At 48.7% G+C, this 15,051-nt stretch overlaps 4 protein-coding genes across 4 annotated transcripts; 3 read left to right on the top strand and 1 right to left on the bottom strand.

The window, feature by feature from the left end:
- Window positions 1–653: 653 nt before the first annotated feature.
- Window positions 654–4,103, top strand: F5Y00DRAFT_240446 (patatin-like phospholipase domain-containing protein). The gene is made up of 2 exons (XM_048008235.1): window positions 654–2,221; window positions 2,302–4,103. Exons 1-2 carry the CDS (start codon window positions 1,234–1,236, stop codon window positions 3,636–3,638), a joined length of 2,325 nt encoding a protein of 774 aa, XP_047863722.1. The 5' UTR covers window positions 654–1,233; the 3' UTR covers window positions 3,639–4,103.
- An 882-nt stretch (window positions 4,104–4,985) lies between these two features.
- On the top strand, window positions 4,986–6,307 carry F5Y00DRAFT_110738 (aromatic compound dioxygenase). The gene is made up of 3 exons (XM_048003907.1): window positions 4,986–5,102; window positions 5,157–5,425; window positions 5,482–6,307. The coding sequence occupies exons 2-3, from the start codon at window positions 5,216–5,218 to the stop codon at window positions 6,196–6,198; spliced, it is 927 nt and encodes a 308-aa protein (XP_047863721.1). The 5' UTR covers window positions 4,986–5,102; window positions 5,157–5,215; the 3' UTR covers window positions 6,199–6,307.
- A 492-nt stretch (window positions 6,308–6,799) lies between these two features.
- On the top strand, window positions 6,800–9,317 carry F5Y00DRAFT_240436 (uncharacterized protein). Its single transcript, XM_048008234.1, has 2 exons — window positions 6,800–7,369; window positions 7,461–9,317. Exons 1-2 carry the CDS (start codon window positions 7,232–7,234, stop codon window positions 9,126–9,128), a joined length of 1,806 nt encoding a protein of 601 aa, XP_047863720.1. The 5' UTR covers window positions 6,800–7,231; the 3' UTR covers window positions 9,129–9,317.
- A 505-nt stretch (window positions 9,318–9,822) lies between these two features.
- Window positions 9,823–13,442, bottom strand: F5Y00DRAFT_240433 (uncharacterized protein). The gene is made up of 10 exons (XM_048008233.1): window positions 13,245–13,442; window positions 13,166–13,182; window positions 12,967–13,106; window positions 12,592–12,901; window positions 12,324–12,540; window positions 11,968–12,270; window positions 11,893–11,913; window positions 11,662–11,771; window positions 11,257–11,611; window positions 9,823–11,201 (listed from the first exon to the last, which is right to left on the bottom strand). The coding sequence occupies exons 1-10, from the start codon at window positions 13,296–13,298 to the stop codon at window positions 10,206–10,208; spliced, it is 2,523 nt and encodes an 840-aa protein (XP_047863719.1). The 5' UTR covers window positions 13,299–13,442; the 3' UTR covers window positions 9,823–10,205.
- Between the last annotated feature and the right edge of the window lie 1,609 nt (window positions 13,443–15,051).

The raw sequence follows: 15,051 nt of genomic DNA, 5'->3' as shown, positions 1-15,051 counted from the left end.
CCATTGCACTATTTCTTGCACTGGCGATCTATCAGCTCTGGTTTTATTAGGAGCTTATCAACGTAAGCTCTAGGAGAAGTCAGAGCTCCTAACCCGGCTTTGGCGGCTTAAGTAGTATACGTATAGGTAAATCAGTGTTACCTATGTAAACCTAGATGGCGCCGAGGTCCCGATAGTCTTCCCAATACATAGTAGATTACATAGTCTGTTTAACAGTTTCCGAGTAGCCGGTGTCCAATGCGGCTCGGTGAGGCTCGTTAGTTACCCAGGCCCGCCGGGAAATTAGATGACGGTTACGCGGATAGCTCGAAGGTAAGGGGGTTTAATCAGTCTGAATAGCCTCAAAGATGTTCAATATCCACTCAACCCGTGGAAATGTCAACTTTGGTTGGCCGGAATAAGCAAATGTCGTTTTTAAATGGGCCAATTAGATTAGGGGGTTTTCAGGTTAGGTACATATACTAGGTATACCTAATGTATGCACTAGGCTACTTACGGGCACGCTTAAAATCTATTTCTTCTTATTTCTAGTATCGTCGACGGTCTCACGACATACAATAGTATGTAGTATCAGTGCAGACAGAATATGCAGAAACCGCAGGTTTATCGGGATTCTTCTAGAATAATAGGTATAATGTTGCTGCAGCGTGCAGCGGATATCTCCGTCTTCGCGCTTCCTTTCAGCTCAACAATTTCCAAAAGTATTGTACCTGAGTACCTTTTTACCTTACCTAACCTAACCTACATTTGAATGGATGCATACCTACATAAAAGCAAACGGCACTCGGACCAATAGAATTATTCCATGCGAATATAGGTATGGTAGTACAGATGGAGGTAGTAAATGTATAACGCGGGCGCGGGACGGGCTTCGACGTCATTTCGCTAAAGCTACACTACACATGTCATTCCACCCCAGATACTGCGACTGGAGACATTCGTTTTTTTCCCGTGTTTTTTGGAGGTGCCACAGGTCGTAATTCGTGAGATTACCATGCTACATACATACCTACCTACCTACCTACATATCTATTTGAAGTAGTGTATTAGTGGCTGTAAAGAGTTCCGTTAATTATTTCTAAACCGAGGCACATTCATTCATTCATTCTCTCTCTTTCTCTCTCCCTCTCCTCCTAGTGTAATTCCGCTACGATCGTCGCTGCATACATAATATACACACCCTTTTAATCATTATAATCATGTCCATTGGCATTGCACGTCAAGACGGCTAGCATGGCATGTGAATCCCCCTCCTCCTCCTCCTCCAAACCTAGGGTGACCTTCCTTACTGGTAAACGCCATCATAACTATGGCTTTCCTCCCGAAGCTTTCGATTATACGAGACTGCCCGACTTCGATCGCGAGTTTCTCCCGCCCGAACACCTCGCCGCTTTTGCCGCCGCCTTGAACGCTCCCGACCCGAATCACGCATCCGATGATACCGCGTCGCCGAAAAGCCCTACTACAAGAAGTACGGGTAGCCTGGAACTAACACGGTCCGGCTCGGTAGCATCTGCCGATACTACAGCCCCCCTTTCCGAGGGCGCCGCGACCCAGAATGGCTCCCAGGGCGGCATGTTCATCACGGCGCAGAACGACTGGGCTCCGGTGAACGAAAAAGTATCTAAACACGGTCGCAAGAAGAAGAGGAAAAAGACGATGCTAGGTCGTCGCACCGTAGACGAGACTCGGGAAGGTTACCTATACGGGCTGTTAAAATGGCCCTTCCTCTTCTTCGTGGGCATGTGGATTATAGGACTAGCCGCATCATATCTATGGACGCGGTTCTACATCTTCGTATACGAGTACTTCATCGCCTGGAGAGGGACGCGGGAAAAGCTGCGCCAGAACATGAGAGCCGCTAGCAGCTACCAGGAATGGGTCAAGGCGGCTAAAGAGCTGGATGCGTTCCTAGGAAATGAGCAGTGGAAGGAAAAAGACGAGTTCGCGTACTACGACTCTAAGACGGTCCGGCGCGTCTGGGAGCAACTACGCAGACATCGGATAGCCGCCGAGGCGCAGGAAGCAAAACTGGCGCGTGCGCCTGGGTACGAAAAGGGGGACGTGTCTGGGAAGAGCGAACATCGCAAGAATATCGAAGAGCTGAAGGCTTTGACGGAAGCCTGCGTGAAGAATAACTTTGTTGGAGTAGAGAACCCCAGGCTATACAGCCAGACATATTACGGGACTAAAAACTTGGTTCAAAATTTTGTGGATGAAGGTTTGTTGGATCCCTGAATCAGAGCTGAATCAGAGGCTATAGCTATTAAAGGGGGTAAAGCTAACAGAACCATTTCTTAGTGGAGAAGAGCACACGCTTCCTGGTCCATACCAAGCAACTATCGTTTGAAGAAAAGCGAGCAGTATTTAAACGAATGCACGCAAACTACGGACGCACCGCATTATGTCTATCCGGCGGCGCCTCTTTCGCGTACTACCACTTCGGCGTTGTCAAAGCGCTGCTCGACGCAGACTTGCTACCAGACGTCATCACGGGCACGAGCGGCGGCGCTCTAGTAGCATCCCTCGTAGCGACGCGGACTAACGACGAGTTGAAACAACTATTGGTGCCCGCGCTGTCGTATAAGATCAAAGCTTGCTCCGAGCCCATCAGCACCTGGTTCCCGCGATGGTGGAAGACGGGCGCGCGATTCGATTCTGTCGAGTGGGCGCGCCAGAGTAGCTGGTGGTCCCGCGGGTCGACGACGTTTAGGGAGGCGTACCAGCGCACGGGAAGGATACTCAATGTTAGCTGCATTCCGGCCGATCCGCACTCGCCGACCATCCTCTGCAACTACCTCACGTCGCCCGACTGCGTCATCTGGTCTGCCGTATTGGCATCTGCCGCCGTTCCCGGGATCCAGAATCCCGTAGTCCTCATGATGAAGACCCCAGATGGGTCGCTTGTTCCGTATTCGTTTGGCCACAAGTGGAAAGACGGCAGTCTGCGAACGGATATACCTATCAAGGCGCTCAACCTGCACTTCAACGTCAATTTCACCATCGTCAGCCAGGTCAACCCGCACATATCCCTATTCTTCTTCTCGTCCAGAGGCACGGTCGGGTCCCCCGTAACCCACCGCAAGGGCCGCGGCTGGCGTGGCGGATACCTAGGCTCCGCATTGGAACAGTACGTAAAACTAGACCTAGCAAAATGGCTCAAGGTCCTTAAACACTTGGAGCTCCTCCCGCGCCCCCTCGGCCAGGATTGGTCGCATATCTGGCTGCAACAATTCAGCGGCACCATTACGCTCTGGCCGCGAACGCAAGCCAGCGACTTCCTGCACATACTCTCGGACCCCGACCCGGACCGCCTGGCGCGCATGCTGCACGAGGGCCAGCAGAGCGCGTTCCCGAAGCTCAAGTTCATCGAGAACAGGTTAAAAGTCGAACGGCAGATCGAGCGGGGCAGACGGGAGACGTTGCCGGGGGTGAGGAGAGACAGCATCGAGAGTATCATCGACGAGGAGGATTTGAGGGGTTTGCTGAGAGGGACCGGCGGCGGGACTACGGATGATGAGACGACGGAGGGGACGGAGGACGTAGATGAGGAGGCTGTTGAAGACGCTGTTGAAGACGGGGACGACGATGCGGCGGTTATATCTGAAAATGGGAGGAATGGGTTGAAGACGGATTAGAACGTGCCGTGGACTGGTTTTGTGTGTTTTCTTTCTTCTAATTTGTTTCTCTCGGTCAAGCGTGAGGTTGCATAGGTTAGGTAGTGTAGGGCATGTATACATAGGTTAGGTAGGTAGGAGTTGGTCGATGATTCCCCGTGCCTAGGTTAGGTAGGTAGGTAGGTAGGTTGAGAGAAGTAGACGGGAGAGAGGGAGTGGCTAGGTACCTAGGTAATTAGCATTAGTTAGATTTAGCTGGGGTTCTCTACATATCGGATCTAGGTTAAAGACTCGAAATCATGGGAAATATCGGGAGTTCAAATATAAGGAGTTCTCTCTGTAATTAGAAATTATCCTGGTAAAAGGTAGCTTAGGTAGGCTCTCCTCACCCACCCACCCTTCGTGTGATAACCTTTCGCCCACCTTGATGTTAGATCAGATCCAACGTTAGTTACCTACCTACCTACCTACCTACCTACCTACCTAGGTACCTACCTATGTAGCACCTATGTCTTAGAGTCGAGGCAAAATATCGGTGGGATTTGATTACGGCATAAAGAATAAAAAGGCGTCGGATTGCCATCGGCTCGGAATAGCGGCAATTGTGGTCAGATTATGCGGCCCGGAAATTAGAACGGTTAGAACGGGTTCTGATAGAGGAGTCATTTACATACAAAGAGGGCTTGAAGCCACCGCGGCCCGTCCCGTTACGCCTTATGCAACAGGATACTTACAGTATAAGCCAACAGTGAAACGCTACGACTATAAGAAGGGACTTCGTTCCGTGGAAAGACCGTGCCGTGTGCCGTCTAAGCAAGCCAATGACCACGACATAGTGGATGATGATGTATTCAAGTGCTCATATGAGCAGGTTATCAGTACGGCGGGACAGTGACGATGAAGATTAGCTAGCTAGCCATTGTGCTTGGTTTCGTGTGGGGGGTAGAGGTTGCTGTCGTCATTGACTACGTCCTAATACTCAGAATTCTAGGCCATGAAGAGGGCCCGTGCTAGACATTCTTGTCCTGCATCAAACCATACTCTGTATGTGCCCAGCCGCGGATAACCAGCCGCCCGTAAGTCTATTCTGCGAGAGTCGCCCCAGTTCTGGGAAATAGATTTGCGGCGCCTTGATTCGACGGGTACTTGCGATGTTAGCTCGCGATGAGGAAAAAAAAAGAAAAGGGGGCATGGCAAAAATTGAGGGACGACCCTTGCTACCAGGCGTCAGTCCCCGGTTTCAACTCTTAGAGGAACACCACGTCTGCTCGTGTAGCTTTGCTCTACACGTACGCGCGTAGTCCTACTCGGCTCTTCTCTTGTCCCCAGTTTGTTTGGGAGTACCAGTTTATAGGTATAAATGCCTGCCCACGGATGGTAAACGAAGTATACTTCAACCGTTCTAAGTCTATCCCGCCCCTAGATATTTGCCCCCTGCCGGGTCTATTTTCGTCCAGATTACGTGGTTTTCTATAGACCTCCTAGGTAAGTACGGCAAGCTTATTAGGCCGGGCATATGATTGACTTACCGGTAAGCAGCTACCGCCTATCTAGTAGATAGTCGGCGGATTGACAAGTGAGATTGGCTGTGCTACAATATGGCGCTCACCAAGAAAGAAAACGAAACGAACGGGGCCGCTGCGAAAGCCAAATACGACCCGGAGTTCACAGACAATGTCATTGCCGCTACGGGTTCGAAGGCCCATCCTCGTCTGAAGGAGATCATGCCAAGCCTGCTACGGCACCTACATGACTTTGCTCGGGACGTAGACTTGACAATCGCGGAGTTGATGGCTGGCATTGAACTAGTAAGTCAACTTGACGCCGGCTAGAAATCCAAGAGACTGCTGACATATCATCATAGATAAACGAGGCAGGCCGCATGTCTACCGACAAGCGTAACGAGACAGGCTTGCTATGCGATATCCTCGGCCTAGAATCTCTCGTAGACGAAATCACATCTAAATTACTCTTCGAAAGTCGTGAATCTGGAGCGATTACGCCTTCGACCGTCCTCGGGCCTTTCTACCGGAAAGACGCGCCGCTTTTGCCCAACGGCAGCAGCATCATATACACAGCGCCAGACACATTCTGGTATCTGCAAGCCGAGAGGTGGCTAACCCACCTGTCGGGGCGAGTGCTAAGCGCGTCGACGGGGAAACCAGCGCCAGGTGCCGTCGTAGACATCTGGCAGGCGGGCCCAAACGGGCTATACGAGCAGCAGGACCCGGCGCAGCCAGACATGAATCTACGAGGACGCTTCCAGACAGACGAGCTAGGCCGGTATGCGCTATATTGCGTACGTCCGGCCGCGTACAAGGTCGCACCGGACGGGCCCGCCGGTCGCCTGCTTGAGCTGCTAGACCGTCATCCGTACCGGCCTGCACATATACACTTCGTGATAACGGCGCCGGGGTTCCGGACCTTGACCACGCAAATATTCGACCGCGAGGACATGTATATTAAAGACGATACGGTCTTCGCTGTTAAGAATGAATTGCTGGTGAGTTTTGAGCCGTGCGAGGGAGACGAGAAGGCCCGCTGGACGGTGAAGTATGATTTTGTACTGAGCGAGGCGTGAGATATAGATGGACTATTTGTGTTTGTGTTTGTATAGTCCCTTGCTATTTCGAGGGTTTTATTTCGGGTCAGTAGGCATGTTTTAACGGGAAGATTAGTATGTCTATCAGAAGAAACAGATGGCTAGGGAGTATTAGTTAGTTTGCCTTTACCCTAAAGATATGACGTCTACCCTCAAAAGGGATAGCTATCGCTCTTTAGCTAGGTGTAGCTCATAAAATGATATGTGCCAAGAGGTTCTCTCACGATGTAGTGAGGATAAGGGAGGTTAGTGAGGTTAGATGGACTAGCTGTTTGGTGTATGCTGATTATAATAATCTTTACGTCACGCATCAATCCGGGCTCTTCAGATACGAATACCTACCTGGGTTAGGTAGGTATACCTTTCTCAATATTGTATAGGTGAGAGGCGATGATAGAATCCAGGCTCATAGTGCTTTAATATGCATAAATATAAATCACTAAAAGGACCAAATGAGAAGCAAGAAAGATAGCCTCAAACTATACTATGAACTGGACGAATAGGGTGTAAATATACACACCTAAGGTGCAGATCATAAGATTGAACGAAAGATGAAAAGAATAGATAGTTGAGCCTTAAAGTTGATTAATGATAGGTATGATACAGGTACGTACCGAAAAAAAGGCAGATGACAGGGTTTAAAACGTGGCGTAACTTTGTTTGCGGCCACAGCTTCTCTCCAGCAGGGCTGCAGCTGTAACGGCTCTTGCCCTGAAAAGTCCAGGGCAAGCTGGCAGCTACCCCGAGCGCTCCGCCGAGAAGATGCAATTGTGGCCTTGCCTTGCTTTTTTAGAACACTGAAAGGACCTAAGAGACACCACCCTTTCGTCATCAAAGCCAACGACAACAAATTACACCTACATACCTTTTACATAGGCACATCCCTACACACCTAAAAACTTACAACCTAATTCTTCTTATTCATAATGTCCATTTAAACATGTCGCCTAGCCCGCCAAGGTAACCAGGTGTCTATTTACTTCTACCAAGTCAATCAAACTTCGCTACGACAATGGCGAAGCATATCCCTACCGCGAAGATCACCCTCAGCTATCCTCTCTATTCATGCGACTTCGACCCAACAGATCCTAACCGGCTCGTCGTCGCAGGAGGTGGCGGCCCAGGACGAAATGGTGTGGGGAATAAAATAGTAAGGAATCACACAACTACCATTACAACTACCATTATACCCTAGCTTTTTGTATTTTGTATTTCAATGGGTTAACCAGGGGATATGTTAGACCGTTCTCGACACCTCTAACCCGGAAGAGCTATCGGAAGTCGCCGAACTCGAACTTAGCAAAACCGAAGACAACGTCACGACACTCGCCATCGGTCCTCGAAAAGATAGTTCCTTGACCGTATTTGCCGGAGTCAATTCAAGCCCGGAAGAGATTAAGAAGGGGAAGAATGACCATTTTCGTATTTTCGGTATCGACCAACCCGCTAAATCGGCCAAGACTAGCGGTGTAAGGGTTTCCATTTCCGAGGTCGCGCGCCATGCGCTATTCGTGCATAAGGATACAAGCGCCTACCAAAGACTCCTCCGACTGTCCCACCCGTACGAAAACCTCCCACAATTAGGTGCCGCCGCCACAGGACTGTCCAAGCAACCCGAGATTGCGCTTTTCGATGTACCATGTGAAGGAGGCGGGAGGTGGAAACCGAGGGGTAGGCTGGATATCCCTAAAGAAGCAATGGACCTAGACGTTGTCCAGACGGGGCCCGATACGTACCAATTGGCATATTGCGACGATCACGAAATCTTTACCGTCGAAGTATCCAAGGAGGAAGTATCGGAGCCCAAATGCGTATATACTATTACCCCAGATGAAGGTGCCACAGCTAAAGCGTCGTTCAAATCTTTGCGCTACCTGACACCTAGCTTCCTGATCACAGTAGTCAATAAGCCCAACTCCCAGGGAGTTGCGCTACATGGTTACCGCCTGCCTGCGAAAGAGCGAGACAACGCTCGTCTAACGATCAAAGCCAGGCTCCCAAAGGGTATCTCTAAGGCAACAGGCCTTGCAGTGAGGAATCTATCGCCAAATTCGTCCCCGGCGGATGAGACGGGCGAGACCCAATTCGTAGTCGCGGTTGCGGGGAACGATGCTTCAATATCGCTCTTCACATTAGAACATAAATCCGCTGCTAGGGTAGACCTCCTCGCCGACCTGGCGCCGTTCCAAGTGCTTAAAGGTGTTCATCCTTCAAATATAACCGGGCTCTCGTTTTCTCCATTTTTGCCGCCAAAATCTGCGTCAAAAGAGACCGCCGAACTTACCGTCAAGCTGGCTAGCGTCGGTGTTGGTTTCACGACAGTAGTGCACAGCATACCGCTTAAAAAACATGTTGATAAGTCTATCGCGAAAGAAAGTGGAGGGCCTTCGAGCCATGAGCGCTACGTAGTTGCGCTGAAGTCTCAGGGCCAATCACCGGTCACACCTATCACACTTTTTACAATTGTGATACTCCTCCTCGCTATAGTCGGGCAGGTCTTTCTCGAGGCTAAAGATATCGGCAATCCTGTCCTCGGGATCAAGCCTTATCTGCCTACGTCGTGGACGCAGCCCTTGCGCAAAGTGTCCGCGACCAACGAAAAGTCGATCAAGGATCTACTATCGGACGCTAACGCACATCATACCCAGCCGCTCGTGATTCGACACGACGAAACCGGGGAAGCGGACCCTCGGGGTCTGCCCCCTCTGCACGTTGGGATCCACGACGAAGAGGTCCACGGCCCCGCCACATCGTGGGAAAACCTAAGCCCCGACGAACAGCAGCTCTGGAAGAATCGCCTAAAGAAGACGGGCCATTGGTTCGAGGATATGGGCGAGTCCATCTTCAAGGGCGTGCTTTTCGGCGAGATAGGCGGGGCTATCGGAAATATAGTCGGAGAGGCGCTATAGCTGTTCCTCTAATGCGTTACGCTATACTACATCTATACGTGGGAAATGAAATGAGGGAAGAAGGCCATGTCATGTTATGTCATGTCATGAATCTTCTTCGAGATGATTATTATGCTACGAAGAATGCAGGATGTATAATGTGATCTGTATAAAAGTCCATTATTTAGGAAATATAAATAATTATGTTCACCTCTTATGTGCAACAGGAATGCGTAATAACCCCGACGGTCTGGTTTATTATATAAGAGAAATAAGAAATAAACTGGCACGCCTTAATGCCGCTGTGTCGTACGGATGAGACTAATGCAACGTGGATGTCTCGTCACAGTTGCTCTTGATCTTAGGAAAGAGTGGATAACTGGGTCTTGTCGATGTTTACTTCCCATATATGTCAGGAGTCATATTGCACAGAGTGAAAACCGGGAGTCTAGCTGGTGGTATAGTCGTGTATTAGTTACTGTATTAGCCTATCCCGCATCTAAGAATAGGGGGGAGGTATGTATATGTACCCTTTTTATACAGACCTGGTATCTGGCGGCTGCCATACGGGGTACCTAGCCCTATTTTACCCTGGCCATATATACATTAGTGAACCTTCTGACCAGCTTTCAATTGCTTCTATAATAGAATCCACCAAGGCACCAAGGTATGTATGTTTGAATACGGACGTGATAATGCATTATAGGTAAGTTGGGGAATGAATATATTGCTCATCGAACTCTTGATCCCGTGATAACTCTAGCGACTGCACTACTTAGCCAAAGGATAAACTTAACTACCTACCTAAGGTAAGGTACATATTTAGGTATATATAGAATGATCGATCTTGAAATTTAGGTAAGCCTTGGATTAAATATATACAGTCAAGTATATATAGGTTCCATACAAGGCGCCTAATATATAGTATAATAAATACACTCGATAAACTAAAGGGGATATCACAGCGCTAGTACACGATCCTCGCAGGTCCGCCCCGCTCTATGTAGGTAGATATAACACGACAAATCTTCTCTTAACTACAAGCTTTTCGATTCTCATCTTATCTTCCACCCAGAGAGAGAATTAAGACCTGCCTACTTACCCCCCTCTTCGTTCCGCCGCCCCTGACGTCTCGCCGGTATCCGCAGTTAAGTTGACGCCGCCCCAGTCCACGCTGACGTTTTCGCTCGTGAGGAACCAGGGCACGTTGTCGTCGTTGTCGGAGGGGAAACAACATAAGTCGGGTGGTACGTCCGTGGGGGTCTGGTGGTGGGTATACGCGTCCATGAAGATGCCTGGGAGATTCCAGCGGTCGACTGTGGACGGCGGGCGGTTGCTGCTGCTTTGTGGTGGTGTTGTCGCGTGGGAGGTTACGTTGTTAATGCGGGGCGAGCCCGTGCGGTGCGGTAGATCTAATCCCTGCCCCCCTGGGAAAGCCACGCCGTAGCCCGTAGTGGAGAGGGCGGGATGCGACGGCGTGCCGGCGGACATAGGGTCTTCGGGAGAGGGGTGTGTTGAGGGATTGGATGATACCCGGTCTGGGATGTTTGCAGCCCAAGGCGAATCGTGGTTCTCGGAATAGCTATCTAGAGTGCTGGCACCGCACGATTGAGCAGTCCGTTTTCGTTTACTGCGTCTTGTGAGGTAATCAGAAGACCGAGCTTCGATCGAAGATAATTCGACGTCGTCCGTGACCCAAGTCCCGTGCTCGCAGTCCATAGACTCCTCGACGATAACTTTTCCCATGGGCTTCCCGAGCGGTAGACGGCCGGGCAGTGGTGGCTGAACTCGAGAATGGCGTGATATCTTGGACCGGGCGAGCAATGGTATATTGTGTGTGATTTGAGTCCTGTAATCGGGCCCCAGGTTATCGAGACGTGACAGTCGCACGATATTTCCAAGTCCATTTCTCTCTATATCAACTACTACTTGGCGAAGGAAAGCCCGGGTGATGGAGTGGTTTTTCCCAAAAGCCTGCATAGCTGCGATGACAAAGTCGAGGTTTTCCATATTGGTGGGCGTCTGTGTTTCTTTGCACAGATAGACATAGACTGAGGCTGCGCAATATAGTGATAACGCAGCTAACGGACTCTTCTATCGTAGTATTAGCAATAGTTGGGTTGGGCCATCGATTTGATGCGTTATTTACCGGTCCTGAGTTTACATGGCTAGTCAACTTCATGATGTTGACAATTTCCTGCGCAGCTGTACTCAGACGATCGTGGCAGATCTTCTTAGCACTCTCTGGTAATTTGTAAGTATCTATCGTCTCGATGGCGGCGTGGTGTAAGCAGATAATCGACGCATGCAAGTTAAGATTTGTGTGTACAGCGACCGGGTCGCGATAGTTATCTGGTAGTCGGAAAGACCCTGGGAGATACATAAACGCGCTTGAGAGTGTATTGTCAAGCTCACGATGGCGCTGCCAATATTCGCCATACTCATAGTTATCAGGATTATCTGTAGGCTTCGGTCTGTGGACGTGCTTGAGGATTTGGTTGAATCTTGATATTACTATTAGCAGACCATAGATACTCGAGGTGATGTAACTGACATGTGACAAACTAAAATGGCTCCTGCAAAGGAAGAATACGTCCGCCCCTTAAGCGCATTTTGAATATTACATGTTTCTACTTCTTCGCCGCTTAAGAATGCAGATTCCGGCTATAAAGCTTCCAGTTAGTAAGATAATATATGAATAGATAGAACAGGGGCGGCAGGGGTTCAAAGTTTTTGAGAAGTTCTATTGTACGCAGGACTCTACGAGGATGGCGTATTGACTCACAGCAGGGAGTAAAGTTGTAATCTAGGATGCACATTAGTTATAATTCTAGCTTGATTGATTATTTCTTTCTCTTACATCAGAGGAATCAATAAGAACTGGCCAGCCAGTTGAAATGGAACAATGGCTATCGATGCAAAATATTCCCCAAAAAACTCGTCGTCGTTCTTCTAGCTCGATCCAGTCTCTTGGGGGTAGCAGGGTTGGACATATCTCTTCCGCACTACCGTCGAGTCGATGAAGGCCCATCATTTGGACGAGACGAACCCCTCTAGAACCGCTCATGGCTGCTCGGGTAAAAAGCATACGCTTGGCCTCGTATGTAGCTATCACGCACCACGCCTGCGCATGGGCAATTGTAATAAAATGTTCACCGTGACCCTTCCTGCAATAAGTACGAGTATAGAGATTGTGTATAAGATATAGTGGCTTACTTTTAACTCATCCAACTCGGCATACTGTCGAGCACGCCGATAGAACACATCATGGTATGCTCCATACTTGGGATTACCATGTGAAGCAAGTGCCCACACTGCGTATTGTAGACACATAGGCGGCTTCATGTGCGGCGCAGAATAGAAAGATTGTAGATAGCGCGAGGGATGGATTATCGGAATTATATGCCCCTGACGCAGAAAGAAAATCCGATTCCTATTATCATGAGCGACTAGAAATTGGTTTCCCCAGGTAAGAATAACTCACAAGTCTTCCATCATCTCAAAAGGGGGTAAACTTTCGAATATCCCACCGAGGTCCATAAGGTCGCCTATAAAAGGGGTGCTGTCTTGGCCTTGGCTATCTAAGTTACCGGTCGAAAACGTAGCCGCAGGGTCCTGTTGAAATGAAAACGTAGTGCCATCGTCCAAGGAGGGGATGGGATTCGTAAAATCAAACCCCTGAAAGAGAACATCCTCGGCCCCTGGCAAATCAATGGACGAGTTAACCGGTTGCGTAGTGCCATCACGCTGCGACCGATGCTGGTTTGTTTCCTTTAGAAGCACTTCAACTTGAGCTATATATACAAATCATATTAGTCTAAAAGTCTCGTGTCTCTAAAGGGCATCGGGGCATAATTACCCAAGCGAGCCTCGAGTTCTTTTACGTTCCTCCGCTTGAAGGCCGGTTTTCTTCGAGCTTCAGGGAAGATGCATTCAAGCTTAGCTTTCTCACAGCGATTGCATCGAGGTTTTGTGCGATCGCATTTGAGTTTTCGGTTTCTACATGACAATGATATGAGTTACAGGGCTGAAATGTGGCGGCTATCAACCAACAGTACCTGCATGACACGCATGACTTAACTTATAGTATTAGCACATCTAACGCCTTCGAACAGGGGGTGAGAGAATGATAATCACCAAAACTTCTCCCGACTGAGCCGTCTCAACCGAAGATTCATCCCCGGCCATCATATCGATGCGATTAACTCATTAAAAATAAAAATTAAATTTTAGCTTTTTTCGCATTTAATTCCTGTGTACATACCAAAGATATGTACGTCGCTACTAAACGTGATGTATTAATGTAAGGTTGAACGACCAGGCATCCGAATAAGCATCTGAATAGGCATCCACCTAAAAAAAGGAGGCAATGTGCCAAGGCGTCCGTGCTCTTTTGTCAGACCCGAAAGACGGTCCGGATGTCTAAGTTTCTCCGAAATCCGATGAGCTTTAACCCCGATAAGCTCCGTGTCTTCATGCTGCGCAAGAACGGAATTAAACAACCAGAACAACCTCATTTAAGCTTACATAAGACTTATCTTCCGTAATATTTTATTTAGTACTTCCGTACTCATTTGCTATCTTACTCAATTACCTCGCTAACCTACATGTTTCTTCATTCTCAACTAAATCGCATCTTGATTCGAGATATTGGACTTTGAAGCACTTGTATTATTATATATCTTTAAATGCATATATGTGTTTTATTGCATGAGAACTATTATCGCTAAATTCCTTCTTTTACTCGATATCCGTTTGTATGTATGTATACGAAAACGAAGACGCTACCGGCGAGACCGAAGCAAGGATACCATATATTATATTATCAGGACTCCTTTTTCCTTACATCTTTGCTTTTTACCTTCTCCCCTAATATAGTTAGCTTGGGGTCCGGCCAGCAGCTTGACTTACCCAGCTTGACTTACCCAGCTTGACCGCTACCGTTTTCTCAAGTCAAGTCCTATTCTATAAGGATACCTAACAGCTACCCGAAAACACCTTATTAAAGGAGTAAGCGTTCCTAGCACATAGCCACTTGCTGGCATGCGTACGATTCCTGAAACACAAATCAGCAAGCATAGTAATACTAGCAGTGTAAACGACCTGTCACATAGCTACGTGTCCATGGATCCATGGATCATAGCACGATATCCACACGTTCTATATTGTACCTACCCGGAACAAATTCAGAGCCCAAGTCGCCACAGAGGACGCATGCTCATGTACGTATCCTGCAGGTTAATACGTAAGTACGCCCGTCTGTTACTCAGTTTTGCAATACTGTGATGTAATAAGGAGACGCTGTGGAGTACTCGGCGTCAAAGGTAAATACTCGGTACTACTATGTAACTAGGACCAGGACGCCTAAGCAACTCAGGGATTCGTGTATTATTGTAGTCCCTGTGGATCCCAAAGGCGTCTAAATTGTCAAGTGCGCACGACAGCTGAAGCTGATTTGGCACACATGCATGCAGATAGCCCGTACAGTGCTAAAGTATGTCGGCTAATACAGACTATAAGTTCCTAGTTGCCGGCAGACGGCGGTTCCGTTGCTAGCAGGAATGGATATAGCTCCACCGGCGGAGTGACAAGTGCAGATCCTTTTAGATCAAGTCGGCATTCGTTGCGAACTTTAGAGTAAACAAGAAGAGGAGCCGGCGTCTGGGCCGAAACAAGCTATGCCAAGAGTGAGGCGACCCTCGCCTTAGCTCACGATAAGCACTTAACTTCATCACCATCGTAGGTGCAGCCTCAAGTCTAAAATGGCTCCGGAGGCCTAGGCGCGCGGTAGGAGCCCTGAAGGCCTCGGCATAAAAGCGCAAACTAATGTAGGATAAAGACTAGGACGCCTTAGAGTTCATTCTGACAACCTATTATTTGTTCCGGGGTACGTCCCATCCTATATTGCCGGCCGCCCCCGAGTCATGATATTGAATTTTTGGTG

The sequence above is a fragment of the Daldinia vernicosa genome (genome assembly GCF_022497035.1).
Source record: "Daldinia vernicosa strain CBS 139.73 unplaced genomic scaffold F5Y00scaffold_31, whole genome shotgun sequence".
Classification (NCBI taxonomy): Eukaryota; Fungi; Ascomycota; class Sordariomycetes; order Xylariales; family Hypoxylaceae; genus Daldinia; species Daldinia vernicosa.
Note: the sequence above shows the minus strand (reverse complement) of the source record. Positions and strands in the feature narration are given on the sequence as shown.

Coding starts and splice junctions, on each gene's coding strand:
- F5Y00DRAFT_240446 (XM_048008235.1), top strand. CDS start 1,234: ATGGCATGTGAATCCCCCTCCTCCTCCTCCTCCAAACCTAGGGTGACC. Junction 2,222..2,301: donor TCAAAATTTTGTGGATGAAG/GTTTGTTGGATC, acceptor ACCATTTCTTAG/TGGAGAAGAGCACACGCTTC.
- F5Y00DRAFT_110738 (XM_048003907.1), top strand. CDS start 5,216: ATGGCGCTCACCAAGAAAGAAAACGAAACGAACGGGGCCGCTGCGAAA. Junction 5,426..5,481: donor TGATGGCTGGCATTGAACTA/GTAAGTCAACTT, acceptor ATATCATCATAG/ATAAACGAGGCAGGCCGCAT.
- F5Y00DRAFT_240436 (XM_048008234.1), top strand. CDS start 7,232: ATGGCGAAGCATATCCCTACCGCGAAGATCACCCTCAGCTATCCTCTC. Junction 7,370..7,460: donor ATGGTGTGGGGAATAAAATA/GTAAGGAATCAC, acceptor GGGATATGTTAG/ACCGTTCTCGACACCTCTAA.
- F5Y00DRAFT_240433 (XM_048008233.1), bottom strand. CDS start 13,298: ATGATGGCCGGGGATGAATCTTCGGTTGAGACGGCTCAGTCGGGAGAA. Junction 12,271..12,323: donor CCGAGTTGGATGAGTTAAAA/GTAAGCCACTAT, acceptor TATTGCAGGAAG/GGTCACGGTGAACATTTTAT. Junction 11,772..11,892: donor TTACAACTTTACTCCCTGCT/GTGAGTCAATAC, acceptor GAAGCTTTATAG/CCGGAATCTGCATTCTTAAG.